At 56.8% G+C, this 18,178-nt stretch overlaps 1 protein-coding gene across 1 annotated transcript in view; it reads right to left on the bottom strand.

Annotated features, from left to right (window-relative positions):
• Positions 1-18,178, bottom strand: part of LOC141271666 (poly(ADP-ribose) glycohydrolase-like) — a 527,289-nt gene that overhangs the window by 297,678 nt on the left and 211,433 nt on the right. The window contains exon 8 of the mRNA XM_073681706.1: positions 17,269-17,525. Within this exon, the coding sequence (XP_073537807.1) occupies positions 17,269-17,525 (257 nt within the window). The remainder of the gene's footprint in view (positions 1-17,268; positions 17,526-18,178) is intronic.

Here is an 18,178-nt window from a genome sequence, read left to right as displayed (position 1 = left end):
CAAGCTCGCCAATACGGCCGGTACTAACCTTCTCAGCTTGCTGACGACTTGGAAATCCCGCCCGGGGCACTCTTCATCTCATGTTCTCTGTATCATCTTGGCCCGTTAACTCTCTGAATTATAAACTTGGGGCCCTGCTAGCTGTCCTGTCACAGGACCTGTCTCCAATGCTCTGTCCTTCTGTCACTTTTCCTTCCTCTACTCCAGATCTCACTATCTGCTGTCTCTGTCTCCACTCATATCAGGGACACACACGTCATGTGGCTCTGCTGATTAGTCAGACCGTAGGTCTGCTTCTCTTGCGCACTGGACCCTGACTGACTCACTTCCTGACCAGAAACTGTCTGTCATTTCACCTTAGCCCCTCCCATTCTGGGCTAGTCCCAAACACTAACACTAACTCTCCCTACTGTTGAGCAAAATGCAACCTATCGCTAACAAGGCATGTCACTAAACACATTTGCACATCTAAATAAACTGAAACAATAAATGGATCTTCAAGGGGAAACGTGGGCAGCAGGTCCATCTCCTTACAACATTACCACCCGCTTGCGACACCTGAGAATACTGACAGCATGTAATGCGCAATGTGAGGATTCACAGATCTGCAGTCACAGAGTGACGGCAGACTTCAATCTCAAACCTGGACAACTCCTTAGAGGGTAGGGTCCAGTGGAATTGCAGCGGCAAAGACTACATCCTCGAGCAGGGCTGAATAAGTGAACAAGTTTGCCATTAAAATTTCGGTGTCTCCACAGTAAGTAAACTACAGGCATTGTCATGTTATACTGATTAAAATAGTACCTGAGGTGAAGAAATCAGTTTTGTGGTTCTTGTGTAATCTTTGTTTGAAGTTTTCATTTAATGATATTTTATGATATGCTCGGAGCGACAGACCGAGACGGAGTGACAGACCGAGACGGAGCGACAGACAGAGACGGCGCTGCTGTGTCAGGTTCTCTCACACCTCTGTGCTGCTGGGAGAGCAGGGACTCCTGTCAGTCAGTCAGAATCTTTGTGAGCTCTCTCTCTCATCAACCACTCATACATACACAATACCCTCCAGAGACCCTGCCACAGCCTCCATCCGTCTCCCTCTCCCTCTCTCTGTCCCAGTCTTCCCTCTCTCCCTCTCTCCGTCCCAGTCTTCCCTCTCTCCCTCTCTCCGTCCCAGCCGTCCCTCTCTCCCTCTCTACGTCCCAGCTGTCCCAGGCTTCCCGCTCTCCCTCTCTCTGTCCCAGTCTTACCTCTCTCCCTCCCCGTCTTCCCTCTCTCCCTCTCTCCGTCCTAGTCTTTCCTCTCTCCCTCTCTCCGTCCCAGTCTTCCCTCTCTCCATCCCAGTCTTCCCTCTCTCCGTCCCAGTCTTCCATCTCTCCCTCTCTCTGTCCCAGCCATCCCAGTCTTCTCGCTCTCCCTCTCTCCGTCCCAGTCTTCCCCCTCGCCCTCTCTCCGTCCCAGTCTTCCCTCTCTCCCTCACTCCGTCCCAGCCGTCCCAGTCTTCCCTCTCTCCCTCTCTCCATCCCAGTCTTCCCTCTCTCCCTCTCTCCTTCCCAGTCTTCCCTCTCTCCGTCCCAGTCTTCCCTCTCTCCCTCTTTCCGTCCCGGCTGTCCCTCTCTCCGTCCCAGTCTTCCCTCTCTCCGTCCCAGTCTTCCCGCTCTCCCTCTCTTTCCCAGCTGTCCCAGTCTTCCCTCTCTCCCTCTCTCCATCCCAGTCTTCCCTCTTTCCCTCTCTCCGTCCCAGTCTTCCCTCTCTCCCTCTCTCCGTCCCAGTCTTCCCTCTCTCCCTCTCTCCGTCCCAGCCGTCCCAGTCTTCCCTCTCTCCCTCTCTCTGTCCCAGTCTTCCCTCTCTCCGTTCCAGTCTTCCCTCTCTCCCGCTCTCTGTCCCAGTCTTCCCTCTCTCCGTCCCAGTCTTCCCTCTCTTGCTCTCTCTGTCCCAGCCACCCCAGTCTTCCCTCTCTCCCTCTCTGTGTCCCAGTCTTCCCTCTCTGCCTCTCTCCATCCCAGTCTTCCCTCTCTCTGTTCCAGTCTTCCCTCTCTCCCTCTCTCCGTCCCAGTCTTCTCTCTCTCCCTCTCACTGTCCCAGTCTTCCCTCTCTCCCTCTCTCCATCCCAGCCATCCCAGTCTTCCCTCTCTCCCTCTCTCCGTCCCAGTCTTCCCTCTCTCCATTCCAGTCTTCCCTCTCTCCCTCTCTCCGTCCCAGTCTTCCCTCTCTCCCTCTCTCTGTCCCAGTCTTCCCTCTCTCCCTCTCTCCGTCCCAGCCATCCCAGTCTTCCCTCTCTCCCTCTCTCCGTCCCAGTCTTCCCTCTCTCCCTCTCTCCGTCCCAGTCTTCCCTCTCTCCGTCCCAGTCTTCCCTCTCTCCCTTTCTCCGTCCCAGTCTTCCCTCTCTCCCTCTCTCTGACCCAGTCTTCCCTCTCTCCCTCTCTCTGTCCCAGTCTTCCCTCTCTCCATCCCAGTCTTCCCTCTCTCCCTCTCACCGTCCCAGTCTTCCCTCTCTCCCTCTCTCCGTCCCAGTCTTCCCTCTCTCCATCCCAGTCTTCCCTCTCTCCCTCTCTCCATCCCAGTCTTCCCTCTCTCCGTCCCAGTCTTCCCTCTCTCCGTCCCAGTCTTCCCTCTCTCCGTCCCAGCCTTCCCTCTCTCCCTCTCTCCATCCCAGTCTTCCCTCTCTCCCTCTCTCCGTCCCAGTCTTCCCTCTCTCCGTCTCTCCGCCCCAGCTATCCCAGTCTTCCCTCTCTCCCTCTCTCCGTCCCAGTCTTCCCTCTCTCCCTCTCTCCGTCCCAGTCTTCCCTCTCTCCGTCCCAGTCTTTCCTCTCTCCCTCTCTCCAGCCCAGTCTTCCCTCTCTCCCTCTCTCCGTCCCAGTCTTTCCTCTCTCCCTCTCTCCGTCCCAGTCTTCCCTCTCTCCGTCCCAGTCTTCCCTCTCTCCCTCTCTCCCTCTCTCCATCCCAGTCTTCCCTCTCTCCGTCCCAGGCTTCCCTCTCTCCCTCTCTCCATCCCAGTCTTCCCTCTCTCCCTCTCTCCGTCCCAGTCTTCCCTCTCTCCCTCTCTCCATCCCAGCCATCCCAGTCTTCCCTCTCTCCCTCTCTCCGTCCCAGTCTTCCCTCTCTCCGTTCCAGTCTTCCCTCTCTCCCTCTCTCCGTCCCAGTCTTCCCTCTCTCCCTCTCTCCGTCCCAGTCTTCCCTCTCTCCCTCTCTCCGTCCCAGCCATCCCAGTCTTCCCTCTCTCGCTCTCTCCGTCCCAGTCTTCCCTCTCTCCCTCTCTCCGTCCCAGTCTTCCCTCTCTCCGTCCCAGTCTTCCCTCTCTCCCTCTGTCTGACCAGTCTTCCCTCTCTCCCTCTCTCCGTCCCAGTCTTCCCTCTCTCCATCCCAGTCTTCCCTCTCTCCCTCTCTCCGTCCCAGTCTTCCCTCTCTCCCTCTCAACGTCCCAGTCTTCCCTCTCTCCATCCCAGTCTTCCCTCTCTCCCTCTCTCCATCCCAGTCTTCCCTCTCTCCCTCTCTCCGTCCCAGTCTTCCCTCTCTCCGTCCCAGTCTTCCCTCTCTCCGTCCCAGTCTTCCCTCTCTCCATCCCAGTCTTCCCTCTCTCCCTCTCTCCGTCCCAGTCTTCCCTCTCTCCGTTTCTCCGCCCCAGCCATCCCAGTCTTCCCTCTCTCCCTCTCTCTGACCCAGTCTTCCCTCTCTCCCTCTCTCCGTCCCAGTCTTCCCTCTCTCTGTCCCAGTCTTTCCTCTCTCCCTCTCTCCATCCCAGTCTTCCCTCTCTCCCTCTCTCCGTCCCAGTCTTTCCTCTCTCCCTCTCTCCGTCCCAGTCTTCCCTCTCTCCATCCCAGTCTTCCCTCTCTCCCTCTCTCCCTCTCTCCATCCCAGTCTTCCCTCTCTCCGTCCCAGTCTTCCCTCTCTCCCTCTCTCCATCCCAGTCTTCCCTCTCTCCCTCTCTCCGTCCCAGTCTTCCCTCTCTCCCTCTCTCTGTCCCAGTCTTCCCTCTCTTCGTCCCAGCCATCCCAGTCTTCCCTCTCTCCGTCCCTGTCTTCCCTCTCCCCTCTCTCCATCCCAGTCTTCCCTCTCTCCATCCCAGTCTTCCTTCTCTCCCTCTCTCCGTCCCAGTCTTCCCTCTCTCCGTCCCAGTCTTCCCTCTCTCCCTCTCTCCGTCCCAGCCGTCCAAGTCTTCCCTCTCTCCGTCCCAGCCGTCCAAGTCTTCCCTCTCTCCCTCTCTGTCCCAGTCTTCCATCTCTCCATCCCTGTCTTCCCTCTCTCCGTCCCAGTCTTCCCTCTCTCCCTCTCTCCGTCCCAGTCTTCCCTCTCTCCCTCTCCGTCCCAGACTTCCCTCTCTCCGTCCCAGTCTTCCCTCTCTCCCTCTCTCCGTCCAAGTCTTCCCTCACTCCCTCTCTCCGTCCCAGTCTTCCCTCTCTCCTTCTCTCTGTCCCAGTCTTCCTTCTCTCCATCCCAGTCTTCCCTCTCTCCGTCCCAGTCTTCCCTCTCTCACTCTCTCCGTCCCAGTATTCCCTCTCTCCCTCTCTCCGTCCCAGTGTTCCCTCTCTCCGTCCCAGTCTTCCCTCTCTCCCAATCTCCGTCCCAGTCTTCCCTCTCTCCCTCTCTCCGTCCCAGTCTTCCCTCTCTCCGTCCCTGTCTTACCTCTCTCCGTCCCTGTCTTCCCTCTCTCCCTCTCTCCTTCCCAGTCTTCCCTCTCTCCCTCTCTCCATCCCAGTCTTCCCTCTCTCCCTCTCTCCATCCCAGTCTTCCCTCTCTCCCTCTCTCCGTCCCAGTCTTCCCTCTCTCCGTCCCAGCCATCCCAGTCTTCCCTCTCTCCCTCTCACCGTCCCAGTCTTCCGTCTCTCACTCTCTCCGTCCCTGTCTTCCCTCTCTCCCTCTCTCCATCCCAGCCGTCCCAGTCTTCTCGCTCTCCCTCTCTCCGTCCCAGTCTTCCCCCTCTCCCTCTCTCCGTCCCAGTCTTCCCTCTCTCCCTCACTCCGTCCCAGTCTTCCCTCTCTCCCTCTCTCCATCCCAGTCTTCCCTCTCTCCCTCTCTCATTCCCAGTCTTCCCTCTCTCTGTCCCAGTCTTCCCTCTCTCCGTCCCAGTCTTCCCTCTCTCCCTCTCTCCGTACCAGCTGTCCCTCTCTCCGTCCCAGTCTTCCCTCTCTCCGTCCCAGTCTTCCCTCTCTCCCTCTCTTTCCCAGCTGTCCCAGTCTTCCCTCTCTCCCTCTCTCCATCCCAGTCTTCCCTCTTTCCCTCTCTCCGTCCCAGTCTTCCCTCTCTCCCTCTCTCCGTAGCAGTCTTCCCTCTCTCCCTCTCTCCGTCCCAGCCGTCCCAGTCTTCCCTCTCTCCCTCTCTCCGTCCCAGTCTTCCCTCTCCCCGTTCCAGTCTTCCCTCTCTCCCGCTCTCTGTCCCAGTCTTCCCTGTCTCCGTCCCAGTCTTCCCTCTCTTGCTCTCTCTGTCCCAGCCACCCCAGTCTTCCCTCTCTCCCTCTCTCCGTCCCAGTCTTCCCTCTCTGCCTCTCTCCATCCCAGTCTTCCCTCTCTCTGTTTCAGTCTTCCCTCTCTCCCTCTCTACGTCCCAGTCTTCCCTCTCTCCCTCTCACCGTCCCAGTCTTCCCTCTCTCCCTCTCTCCATCCCAGCCATCCCAGTCTTCCCTCTCTCCGTCCCAGTTTTCCCTTTCTCCGTTCCAGTCTTCCCTCTCTCCGTCCCAATCTTCCCTCTCTCCCTCTCTCCGTCCCAGTCTTCCCTCTCTCCCTCTCTCCGTCCCAGCCATCCCAGTCTTCCCTCTCTCGCTCTCTCCGTCCCAGTCTTCCCTCTCTCCCTCTCTCCGTCCCAGTCTTCCCTCTCTCTGTCCCAGTCTTCCCTCTCTCCCTTTCTCCGTCCCAGTCTTCCCTCTCTCCCTCTCTCCGACCCAGTCTTCCCTCTCTCCCTCTCTCTGTCCCAGTCTTCCCTCTCTCCATCCCAGTCTTCTCTCTCTCCCTCTCTCCGTCCCAGTCTTCCCTCTCTCCCTCTCTCCGTCCCAGTCTTCCCTCTCTCCATCCCAGTCTTCCCTCTCTCCCTCTCTCCATCCCAGTCTTCCCTCTCTCCCTCTCTCTGTCCCAGTCTTCCCTCTCTCCGTCCCAGTCTTCCCTCTCTCCCTCTCTCCATCCCAGTCTTCCCTCTCTCCCTCTCTCCGTCCCAGTCTTCCCTCTCTCCCTCTCTCCACCCCAGCCATCCCAGTCTTCCATCTCTCCCTCTCTCCGTCCCAGTCTTCCCTCTCTCCCTCTCTCCGTCCCAGTCTTCCCTGTCTCCATCCCAGTCTTTCCTCTCTCCCTCTCTCCATCCCAGTCTTCCCTCTCTCCCTCTCTCCATCCCAGTCTTTCCTCTCTCCGTCCCAGTCTTCCCTCTCTCCGTCCCAGTCTTCCCTCTCTCCCTCTCTCCGTCCCAGCCATCCCAGTCTTCCCTCTCTCGCTCTCTCCGTCCCAGTCTTCCCTCTCTCCCTCTCTCCGTCCCAGTCTTCCCTCTCTCCGTCCCAGTCTTCCCTCTCTCCCTTTCTCCGTCCCAGTCTTCCCTCTCTCCCTCTCTCCGACCCAGTCTTCCCTCTCTCCCTCTCTCTGTCCCAGTCTTCCCTCTCTCCATCCCAGTCTTCTCTCTCTCCCTCTCTCCGTCCCAGTCTTCCCTCTCTCCCTCTCTCCGTCCCAGTCTTCCCTCTCTCCATCCCAGTCTTCCCTCTCTCCCTCTCTCCATCCCAGTCTTCCCTCTCTCCCTCTCTCTGTCCCAGTCTTCCCTCTCTCCGTCCCAGTCTTCCCTCTCTCCCTCTCTCCATCCCAGTCTTCCCTCTCTCCCTCTCTCCGTCCCAGTCTTCCCTCTCTCCCTCTCTCCACCCCAGCCATCCCAGTCTTCCCTCTCTCCCTCTCTCCGTCCCAGTCTTCCCTCTCTCCCTCTCTCCGTCCCAGTCTTCCCTGTCTCCATCCCAGTCTTTCCTCTCTCCCTCTCTCCATCCCAGTCTTCCCTCTCTCCCTCTCTCCATCCCAGTCTTTCCTCTCTCCGTCCCAGTCTTCCCTCTCTCCGTCCCAGTCTTCCCTCTCTCCCTCTCTCCCTCTCTCCATCCCAGTCTTCCCTCTCTCCGTCCCAGTCTTCCCTCTCTCCCTCTCTCCATCCCAGTCTTCCCTCTCTCCCTCTCTCCGTCCCAGTCTTCCCTCTCTCCCTCTCTCCGTCCCAGTCTTCCCTCTCTCCCTCTCTCCGTCCCAGCCATCCCAGTCTTCCCTCTCTCCCTCTCTCCGTCCCTGTCTTCCCTCTCTCCCTCTCTTCATCCCCGTCTTCCCTCTCTCCATCCCAGTCTTCCTTCCCTCCCTCTCTCCGTCCCAGTCTTCCCTCTCTCCCTCTCTCCGTCCCAGTCTTCCCTCTCTCCCTCTCTCCGTCCCAGTCTTCCCTCTCTCCCTCTCTCCGACCCAGCCGTCCAAGCCTTCCCTCTCTCCCTCTCTGTCCCAGTCTTCCCTCTCTCCATCCCAGTCTTCCCTCTCTCCCTCTCTCCGTCACAGTCTTCCCTCTCTCCCTCTCTCCGTCCCAGTCTTCCCTCTCTCCCTCTCTCCGTCCCAGTCTTCCCTCTCTCCGTCCCAGTCTTCCCTGTCTCCCTCTCTCCGTCCCAGTCTTCCCTCTCTCCCTCTCTCCGTCCCAGTCTTCCCTCTCTCCTTCTCTCTGTCCCAGTCTTCCTTCTCTCCATCCCAGTCTTCCCTCTCTCCCTCTCTCCGTCCCAGTCTTCCCTCTCTCCCTCTCTCCGTCCCAGTCTTCCCTCTCTCCGTCCCAGTCTTCCCTCTCTCACTCTCTCCGTCCCAGTATTCCCTCTCTCCGTCCCAGTCTTCCCTCTCTCTGTCCCAGTCTTCCCTCTCTCCCTCTCTCCGTCCCAGTCTTCCCTCTCTCCCTCTCTCCGTCCCAGTCTTCCCTCTCTCCGTCCCTGTCTTCCCTCTCTCCGTCCCTGTCTTCCCACTCTCCCTCTCTCCTTCCCAGTCTTCCTTCTCTCCCTCTCTCCATCCCAGTCTTCCCTCTCTCCCTCTCTCCATCCCAGTCTTCCCTCTCCCTCTCTCTGTCCCAGTCTTCCCTCTCTCCCTCTCTCCGTCCCAGCCGTCCCAGTCTTCCCTCTCTCCCTCTCGCCGTCCCAGTCTTCCGTCTCTCACTCTCTCCGTCCCAGTCTTCCCTCTCTCCCTCTCTCCATCCCAGTCTTCCCTCTCTCCCTCTCTCCGTCCCAGTCTTCCCTCTCTCCCTCTCTCCGTCCCAGTCTTCCCTCTCTCCGTCCCAGTCTTTCCTCTCTCCATTTCTCGGTCCCAGTCTTCCCTCTCTCCCTCTCTCCATCCCAGTCTTCCCTCTCTCCGTCCAAGTCTTCCCTCTCTCCCTCTCTCCGTCCCAGTCTTCCCTCTCTCCCTCTCTCCGTCCCAGTCTTCCCTCTCTCCCTCTCTCCATCCCAGCCGTCCCAGTCTTCCCTCTCTCCCTCTCTCCGTCCCAGTCTTCCCTCTCTCCCTCTCTCCATCCCAGTCTTCCCTCTCTCCGTCCCAGTCTTCCCTCTCTCTCTCTCTCTGTCCCAGTATTCCCTCTCTCCCTCTCTCCATCCCAGTCTTCCCTCTCTCCGTCCCAGTCTTCCTTCTCTCCCTCTCTCCGTCCCAGTCTTCCCTCTCTCCCTCTCTCTGACGCAGTCTTCCCTCTCTCCCTCTCTCCGTCCCAGTCTTCCCTCTCTCCCTCTCTCCATCCCAGCCGTCCCAGTCTTCCCTCTCTCCCTCTCTCCGTCCCAGTCTTCCCTCTCTCCCTCTCTCCGTCCCAGTCTTCCCTCTCTCCGTCCCAGTATTCCCTCTCTCCCTCTCTCCATCCCAGTCTTCCCTCTCTCCGTCCCAGTCTTCCCTCTCTCCCTCTCTCCGTCCCAGTCTTCCCTCTCTCCCTCTCTCCGACCCAGTCTTCCATCTCTCCGTCCCAGTCTTCCCTCTCTCCCTCCCTCCGTCCCAGTCTTTCCTCTCTCCCTCTCTCCTTCCTAGCCGTCCCTCTCTCCCTCTTTCCCAGCTGTCCCAGTCTTCCCTCTCTCTGTCCCAGTCTTCCCTCTCTCCCTCTCTCCATCCCAGTCTTCCCTCTCTCCGTCCCAGTCTTCCCTCTCTTGCTCTCTCTGTCCCAGCCACCCCAGTCTTCCCTCTCTCCCTCTCTCCGTCCCAGTCTTCCCTCTCTGCCTCTCTCCATCCCAGTCTTCCCTCTCTCTGTTCCAGTCTTCTCTCTCTCCCTCTCTCCGTCCCCGTCTTCCCTCTCTCCCTCTCACCGTCCCAGTCTTCCCTCTCTCCCTCTCTCCGTCCCAGCCATCCCAGTCTTCCCTCTCTCCGTCCCAGTCTTCCCTCTCTCCATTCCAGTCTTCCCTCTCTCCCTCTCTCCGTCCCAGTCTTCCCTCTCTCCCTCTCTCCGTCCCAGTCTTCCCTCTCTCCCTCTCTCCGTCCCAGCCGTCCCAGTCTTCCCTCTCTCGCTCTCTCCGTCCCAGTCTTCCCTCTCTCCCTCTCTCCGTCCCAGTCTTCCCTCTCTCCGTCCCAGTCTTCCCTCTCTCCCTCTCTCCGTTCCAGTCTTCCCTCTCTCCCTCTCTCCGTCCCAGTCTTCCCTCTCTCCATCCCAGTCTTCCCTCTCTCCCTCTCTCCATCCCAGTCTTCCCTCTCTCCCTCTCTCCGTTCCAGTCTTCCCTCTCTCCCTCTCTCCGTCCCAGTCTTCCCTCTCTCCATCCCAGTCTTCCCTCTCTCCCTCTCTCCATCCCAGTCTTCCCTCACTCCCTCTCTCTGTCCCAGTCTTCCCTCTCTCCCTCTTCCCGCCCCATCCATCCCAGTCTTCCCTTTCTCCCTCTCTCCGTCCCAGTCTTCCCTCTCTCCCTCTCTCCATCCCAGTCTTCCCTCTCTCCGTCCCAGTCTTTCCTCTCTCCCTCTCTCCATCCCAGTATTCCCTCTCTCCCTCTCTCCGTCCCAGTCTTTCCTCTCTCCCTCTCTCCGTCCCAGTCTTCCCTCTCTCCGTCCCAGTCTTCCCTCTCTCCCTCTCTCCATCCCAGTCTTCCCTCTCTCCGTCCCAGTCTTCCCTCTCTCCCTCTCTCCATCCCAGTCTTCCCTCTCTCCGTCCCAGTCTTCCCTCTCTCCCTCTCTCCGTCCCAGTCTTCCCTCTCTCCGTCTCTCCGTCCCAGCCATCCCAGTCTTCCCTCTCTCCCTCTCTCCGTCCCTGTCTTCCCTCTCTCCCTCTCTCCATCCCAGTCTTCCCTCTCTCCATCCCAGTCTTCCTTCTCTCCCTCTCTCCGTCCCAGTCTTCCCTCTCTCCCTCTCTCCGTCCCAGTCTTCCCTCTCTCCCTCTCTCCGCCCCAGTCTTCCCTCTCTCCCTCTCTCCGTCCCAGCCGTCCAAGTCTTCCCTCTCTCCCTCTCTGTCCCAGTCTTCCCTCTCTCCATTCCAGTCTTCCCTCTCTCCCTCTCTCCATCCCAGTCTTCCCTCTCTCCCTCTCTCCGTCCCAGTCTTCCCTCTCTCCCTCTCTCCGTCCCAGTCTTCCCTCTCTCCCTCTCTCCGTCCCAGCCGTCCCAGTCTTCCCTCTCTCGCTCTCTCCGTCCCAGTCTTCCCTCTCTCCCTCTCTCCGTCCCAGTCTTCCCTCTCTCCGTCCCAGTCTTCCCTCTCTCCCTCTCTCCGTTCCAGTCTTCCCTCTCTCCCTCTCTCCGTCCCAGTCTTCCCTCTCTCCATCCCAGTCTTCCCTCTCTCCCTCTCTCCATCCCAGTCTTCCCTCTCTCCCTCTCTCCGTTCCAGTCTTCCCTCTCTCCCTCTCTCCGTCCCAGTCTTCCCTCTCTCCATCCCAGTCTTCCCTCTCTCCCTCTCTCCATCCCAGTCTTCCCTCACTCCCTCTCTCTGTCCCAGTCTTCCCTCTCTCCCTCTTCCCGCCCCATCCATCCCAGTCTTCCCTTTCTCCCTCTCTCCGTCCCAGTCTTCCCTCTCTCCCTCTCTCCATCCCAGTCTTCCCTCTCTCCGTCCCAGTCTTTCCTCTCTCCCTCTCTCCATCCCAGTATTCCCTCTCTCCCTCTCTCCGTCCCAGTCTTTCCTCTCTCCCTCTCTCCGTCCCAGTCTTCCCTCTCTCCGTCCCAGTCTTCCCTCTCTCCCTCTCTCCATCCCAGTCTTCCCTCTCTCCGTCCCAGTCTTCCCTCTCTCCCTCTCTCCATCCCAGTCTTCCCTCTCTCCGTCCCAGTCTTCCCTCTCTCCCTCTCTCCGTCCCAGTCTTCCCTCTCTCCGTCTCTCCGTCCCAGCCATCCCAGTCTTCCCTCTCTCCCTCTCTCCGTCCCTGTCTTCCCTCTCTCCCTCTCTCCATCCCAGTCTTCCCTCTCTCCATCCCAGTCTTCCTTCTCTCCCTCTCTCCGTCCCAGTCTTCCCTCTCTCCCTCTCTCCGTCCCAGTCTTCCCTCTCTCCCTCTCTCCGCCCCAGTCTTCCCTCTCTCCCTCTCTCCGTCCCAGCCGTCCAAGTCTTCCCTCTCTCCCTCTCTGTCCCAGTCTTCCCTCTCTCCATTCCAGTCTTCCCTCTCTCCCTCTCTCCATCCCAGTCTTCCCTCTCTCCCTCTCTCCGTCCCAGTCTTCCCTCTCTCCCTCTCTCCATGCCAGTCTTCCCTCTCTCTGTCCCAGTCTTCCCTCTCTCCGTCCCAGTCTTCCCTCTCTCCCTCTCTCCGTCCCAGTCTTCCCTTTCTCCCTCTCTCCGTCCCAGTCTTCCCTCTCTCCTTCTCTCTGTCCCAGTCTTTCCTCTCTCCATCCCAGTCTTCCCTCTCTCCCTCTCTCCGTCCCAGTCTTCCCTCTCTCACTCTCTCCGTCCCAGTATTCCCTCTCTCCCTCTCTCCGTCCCAGTCTTCCCTCTCTCCGTTCCAGTCTTCCCTCTCTCCCTCTCTCCGTCCCAGTCTTCCCTTTCTCCCTTTTTCCGTCGCAGTCTTCCCTCTCTCCGTCCCTGTCTTCCCTCTCTCCGTCCCTCTCTTCCCTCTCTCCCTCTCTCCTTCCCAGTCTTCCCTCTCTCCCTCTCTCCATCCCAGTCTTCCCTCTCTCCCTCTCTCCGTCCCAGTCTTCCCTCTCTCCCTCTCTCCGTCCCAGCCGTCCCAGTCTTCCCTCTCTCCCTCTCGCCGTCCCAGTCTTCCGTCTCTCACTCTCTCCGTCCCTGTCTTCCCTCTCTCCCTCTCTCCATCCCAGCCGTCCCAGTCTTCCTTCTCTCCCTCTCTCCGTCCCAGTCTTCCCTCTCTCCCTCTCTCTGTCCCAGTCTTCCCTCTCTTCCTCTCTCCGTCCCAGTCTTCCCTCTCTCCCTCTCTCCATCCCAGCCGTCCCAGTCTTCCCTCTCTCCCTCTCTCCGTCCCAGTCTTCCCTCTCTCCCTCTCTCCATCCCAGTCTTCCCTCTCTCCGTCCCAGTCTTCCCTCTCTCTCTCTCTCTCTGTCCCAGTATTCCCTCTCTCCCTCTCTCCATCCCAGTCTTCCCTCTCTCCGTCTCAGTCTTCCTTCTCTCCCTCTCTCCGTCCCAGTCTTCCCTCTCTCCCTCTCTCTGACCCAGTCTTCCCTCTCTCCCTCTCTCCGTCTCAGTCTTCCCTCTCTCCCTCTCTCCATCCCAGCCGTCCCAGTCTTCCCTCTCTCCCTCTCTCCGTCCCAGTCTTCCCTCTCTCCCTCTCTCCGTCCCAGTCTTCCCTCTCTCCGTCCCAGTATTCCCTCTCTCCCTCTCTCCATCCCAGTCTTCCCTCTCTCCGTCCCAGTCTTCCTTCTCTCCCTCTCTCCGTCCCAGTCTTCCCTCTCTCCCTCTCTCTGACCCAGTCTTCCCTCTCTCCGTCCCAGTCTTCCCTCTCTCCCTCTCTCCGTCCCTGTCTTCCCTCTCTCCCTCTCTCCATCCCAGCCGTCCCAGTCTTCCCTCTCTCCCTCTCTCCGTCCCAGTCTTCCCTCTCTCCGTCCCAGTCTTCCCTCTCTCCGTCCCAGTCTTCCCTCTCTCTCTCTCTCTCTGTCCCAGTATTCCCTCTCTCCCTCTCTCCATCCCAGTCTTCCCTCTCTCCGTCCCAGTCTTCCCTCTCTCCCTCTCTCTGACCCAGTCTTCCCTCTCTCCCTCTCTCCGTCCCAGCCGTCCCAGTCTTCCCTCTCTCCCTCTCTCCGTCCCAGTCTTCCCTCTCTCCCTCTCTCCGTCCCAGTCTTCCCTCTCTCAGTCCCAGTATTCCCTCTCTCCATCCCAGTCTTCCCTCTCTCCGTCCCAGTCTTCCTTCTCTCCCTCTCTCCGTCCCAGTCTTCCCGCTCTCCCTCTCTCCGACCCAGTCTTCCCTCTCTCCGTCCCAGTCTTCCCTCTCTCCCTCTCTCCGTACCAGTCTTCCCTCTCTCCCTCTCTCCGTCCCAGTCTTCCCTCTCTTCCTCTCTCCGTCCCAGTCTTCCCTCTCTCCGTCCCAGTCTTCCCTCTCTCTCTCTCTCTGTCCCAGTATTCCCTCTCTCCCTCTCTCCATCACAGTCTTCCCTCTCTCCGTCCCAGTCTTCCTTCTCTCCCTCTCTCCGTCCCAGTCTTCCCTCTCTCCCTCTCTCTGACCCAGTCTTCCCTCTCTCCCTCTCTCCGTCCCAGTCTTCCCTCTCTCCCTCTCTCCATCCCAGCCGTCCCAGTCTTCCCTCTCTCCCTCTCTCCGTCCCAGTCTTCCCTCTCTCCCTCTCTCCGTCCCAGTCTTCCCTCTCTCCGTCCCAGTATTCCCTCTCTCCCTCTCTCCATCCCAGTCTTCCCTCTCTCCGTCCCAGTCTTCCTTCTCTCCCTCTCTCCGTCCCAGTCTTCCCTCTCTCCCTCTCTCCGACCCAGTCTTCCCTCTCTCCGTTCCAGTGTTCCCTCTCTCCCTCTCTCCGTCCCAGTCTTCCCTCTCTCCCTCTCTCCGTCCCAGCCGTCCCTCTCTCCCTCTCTTTCCCAGCTGTCCCAGTCTTCCCTCTCTGTCCCAGTCTTCCCTCTCCCTCTCTCCATCCCAGTCTTCCCTCTCTCCGTCCCAGTCTTCCCTCTCTCTCTCTCTCCATCCCAGCCGTCCCAGTCTTCCCTCTCTCCCTCTTTCCATCCCAGCTGTCCCTCTCTCCCTCTCTCCATCCCAGTCTTCCCTCTCTCCCTCTCTCCTTCCCAGTCTTCCCTCTCTCCGTCCCAGTCTTCCCTCTCTCCGTCCCAGTCTTCCTTCTCTCCCTCTCTCTGTCCCAGTCTTCCCCCTCTCCCTCTATCCATCCCAGTTTTCCCTCTCTCCCGCTCTCCGTCCCTGTCTTCCCTCTCTCCCTCTCTCCATCCCAGTCTTCCTTCTCTCCCTCTCAGCCGTCCCTCTCTCCCTCTCTCCGTCCCAGTCTCCCCTCTCTCCCTCTCTCGGTCCCAGTCTTCCCTCTCTCCCTCTCTCCGTACCAGCCGTCCTAGCCGTCCCAGTCTCCCCTCTCTCCGTCCCAGTCTCCTCTCTGTCCCTCTCTCGGTTCTGTTACCAGGTTTTTGTCACCCAAATTGAGTGCAGGTAGAGACAGATACCCTGATTCCATGGATGTATCACTTACTTAGTTTTTATAAAATCACTGTTTTAGCAGCGGGAAATTATTACTAGAGGACTAGAAAACCTGCTGCCATGTAGTCCTCCATATTTATGAGCTCTGTATAACCCCGCCCTCACCACTGATTGGCAGCTTTCTGTGTACACTGTGCATAGTCAGAAATCTGCCAATCAGTAGTGTGGGCTGTGGGGTTATACAGAGCTCAGCATTCAGAGAACTGGCTGATCTGCAGTAGATAACACAGTGATTTTTATAAAAACTGCACCAAGCCGCCTAGTAAGTAACACATTGCTGGAATAAGGGTCTCTGTTCCTACATTATGCTTTGTTCTGAGAGGGTAGCAAAAACCTGGTAACAGATTGCCTTAATTCAATGTATTTTTTGTTAATTTACACTGTATGATATACTACGTTACATTACTTATATGTATATTATCTTTATTGCATGTATGAATTTTTTCTATAACACCTATTTTTGTTATTTTCATATATACATTTTCTATCCTTCTGTATGATTACTATAGATATGTCCTTTTATCGCCATCATGTGGACATTTATTGAAGTGATTTGCAGTACCCTTATACAGTATGTGATATGTGTAGCTGGCCCTGTATCACCATCTTGTGGCCATGCGCTAATAGTGCTCAAATATGCAGCATTTTCTTTACTCATCCTATTTGTTGTCTTAAGCCACGTTCACACGTTCAGTATTTGGTCAGTATTTTAACTTCAGTATTTGAAAGCCAAAACGAGAAGTGGAACGGTCAGAGGAAAAATATAACAGAAACACTTCTGTGACTTGGGTGTGATTATCAAGAGGGATTCTTTACAATGTTAGCAAATGGGAGATATAGGGAACGCCCCTTATTCATTCTCATTTGCCACCTGTTAGATCTGATCCTCCCCAATCAAAGTAATTAGTAGACGGGATTTTGAATATCAAGTTCAGGCCAAGTCCACCTACTTGATAGATGTACTTAGTGGTCCAAATAGATTTGTGTTAGATACTAGTATTTAGCTTCATGATATATCCTGGCGATCTTAACATACCATCATTATCTCTTATATGGTTCCATCTTGTGGGTGGGTGGCGCCACCTTTTGGTTTCCCACTGTTTTTAATTGTAATGCATTTTGCCAGTTTTATTCGTTTGGAATAAAGATTTGTAATACTTCTTGGCTCTTCAGTACATTTTTTATATAATTTTATTACATGCTATAGTCCGGTCGGAGTATATATATGTATGCACAGTCACCATTATATATAGATACTACTAGCACTTATAATCTGACTCATATGGATATATACATTTACATACATATGTTACCCGCTCCTTTGTCTTTTTCACAGATCTGCTGAAGTAGAGAAATGCAAGTTTTTCATAATATGCAAATGAGCTGCTAAGATCCCTGGGTGGTACTAAGATCTTCCCAACAATCGGCCTTAAAAGCTTTAGCCATGCCTCTTTATGTAAATTCATCCTCTGGCAGTTTATGTGATGTTAGTTTCCTTTCCTAATATCTCGGGCATGTGCAGATCGCCCCTCTCCTTACATTTGTAGGGTTGTGGTCTTCTATGGGCAATGGTTTCAACAAAGATCCTGTCCATGTGCCGCTATCCATGTTTTGCGAGCAACCTTACTGTTCTTCTGGGAACTACATGTGGTTGGGCAGCACTTGTGCTGGAGCTTTGTTTAAGCCAGTGGCCATAGAAGGGAACAATACTGTACGGACAAGAAGAGAGGGGTGATCTGCACACGACTGAGATTTTAGAAAAAAATTACTGATGTCATAGAAACTGTGAAGGGATGAATTTACATATAGAGTTGTGGCTAAAGCTCTTGTGGAAGATTCTTAGGAAGATCTCTGCCCTCCCAGGGATCTTAACAGCTCATTTGCATAATATGAAAAACATGGATTTCTCTACATGTCACCAGATCGCATATATTAAAGCAGGGGACTCCAACCTCTAGCTCAGGAGCCTCATGTGCCTTGTTGGCCCATCATATGTGGCTTATGGCTGACTGCCAACTTGGTACATTAGCACAAGGTCTAGCAAACAGCTATGAACACAAGATTCCCAGTTGGTGACTTGTGAGTTGCCCTGCACAGAAGAGCACTTCTGGATGTGCACATACTGGCGAGAAGGTGTGGGGGCTACAAATATGGTACACTGGAGATGGGATGATACTATTAGTGTGGTGTTGAAACTGGATGAGATAGTTTGGTGGGAGTACTTCATGCGAGAATTCTGAATAGGAGTAAAGTGGTAACCCCTAGACGTAAGAATACTGCCTATAAGAGAGATGCACCAGGTGCTTTTGGTGGGAAAACTTTGGCTGTTATATCAGTAATCTGGGCTCTGGGTGAAACTATGGTGGGCATGCTTGGATGTGACTTCCTACCATATCTCAAAATTGAATGTGGCTCTCATGGGAGTAGAGGGGCATATACACCCCCTGGCTACTCCCCCAGCAGCTGTTCAGGTCGAACTGTATCTTCATCGACCAGGCCAGCACTGCACCTTCATTTGTCTGCAGGTCCGGCCGCGTCACAGTTAGCAAATTCGGCTGCACAGTAAGAAGGGGGCTGGAAGCAAGTGAAACTAGTAGGAAGCCCCACATGACCGGGGTTGGCCAGGAGGGTGTAATATTTTGAACCCTAGAGATCCGGATTGGGTATAAGTGTGGAGGGGGCGGGCATTTGGGGGGGGGTATAATAAGGAAAAAGTGCGGGAAATAGTCAGTCCAGCAAGGAAGTCATATGGGAAAGTTGTGAGAGCACCCAAAAAAAAAATAAAAAATTTTACAACTTACCCATTGTTTTCGGGACACTGACCGGGCATTATGGAGACTGTGGACTCTCTGATTACCAGGCTGAGGGAGGCTGCGAGATCCAGGCGTGGAGCGTGGCTGGAGTCCCAGCTGTCCGGATGGCTGGGGAATGCCGGGTCAGAGGAATTGCTGTCGGGATCAGGAAGAAGGACCAGGAGGACGCGGCCCCCCGAGAGGCTTTCACCGGAGATTGCCAGCACGTGCAGCAGGCGCAGGCTGCGAAGCCCCTCAGGTGACCCCTGTGTCCGGTGAGCACGGTGGCGGAATCCCCCGACGGCGCGCCCGCCACGGCAGAAATCTGCCCAGCCGGTCTGCGGGCGCTGCCAGCATTGTGTCACGGTCCGCAACTGAAGTTACCCCCCCTGCTGTAGTGCGGCCTGCTCCGGAGGTACGCCGCAGTAACAGAGCCTGGGGCGCGCCGAAAGCAAGGCAATCGCTGCAGCCGCGTCATCATCCGAGGGGCGGGGCCTCCCCGGATGTGCGGCCTGCGTCATCGCCGGCGGTATGCGACAGGGCCGCCCAGGAAGTGAGCGGTGGGCGCAGATATACGTCCCCCGCAACAAGAGCCAGCGGCGATCCACGGCGCCGCATATTTAGAAAAAGGAGTGCCAGATCAGATGAGGGGACCAGAGGGACCACCAGCACGGTAGGCACACCTTGTGATGTACCAGTCGGGGTGCCTGCCAGACAGAGCAGCAGAGGAAGACAGCACGGCAGGTACACGGTCAGGCAGCAGCAATTTGAGGACCTGCTACCTGGCTCAAGTCATCCTATCCAGGGTAGTGGAGCAGCGGGCAACAGCACGGGGCTGTCTGGCAGTCACCCACGGACCAGCATGGACCAGGCTTTGAAGTCCGGGTCCGGAAGTCGCGCAGTGCCACAGCCAGCAGGG

This window comes from Phyllobates terribilis, unplaced genomic scaffold (genome assembly GCF_046119375.1).
Source record: "Phyllobates terribilis strain yellow unplaced genomic scaffold, ASM4611937v1 Scaffold_5__5_contigs__length_657084704, whole genome shotgun sequence".
In the NCBI taxonomy this organism is placed as follows: Eukaryota; Metazoa; Chordata; class Amphibia; order Anura; family Dendrobatidae; genus Phyllobates; species Phyllobates terribilis.
This window is presented reverse-complemented; position numbering and strand designations above follow the sequence as displayed.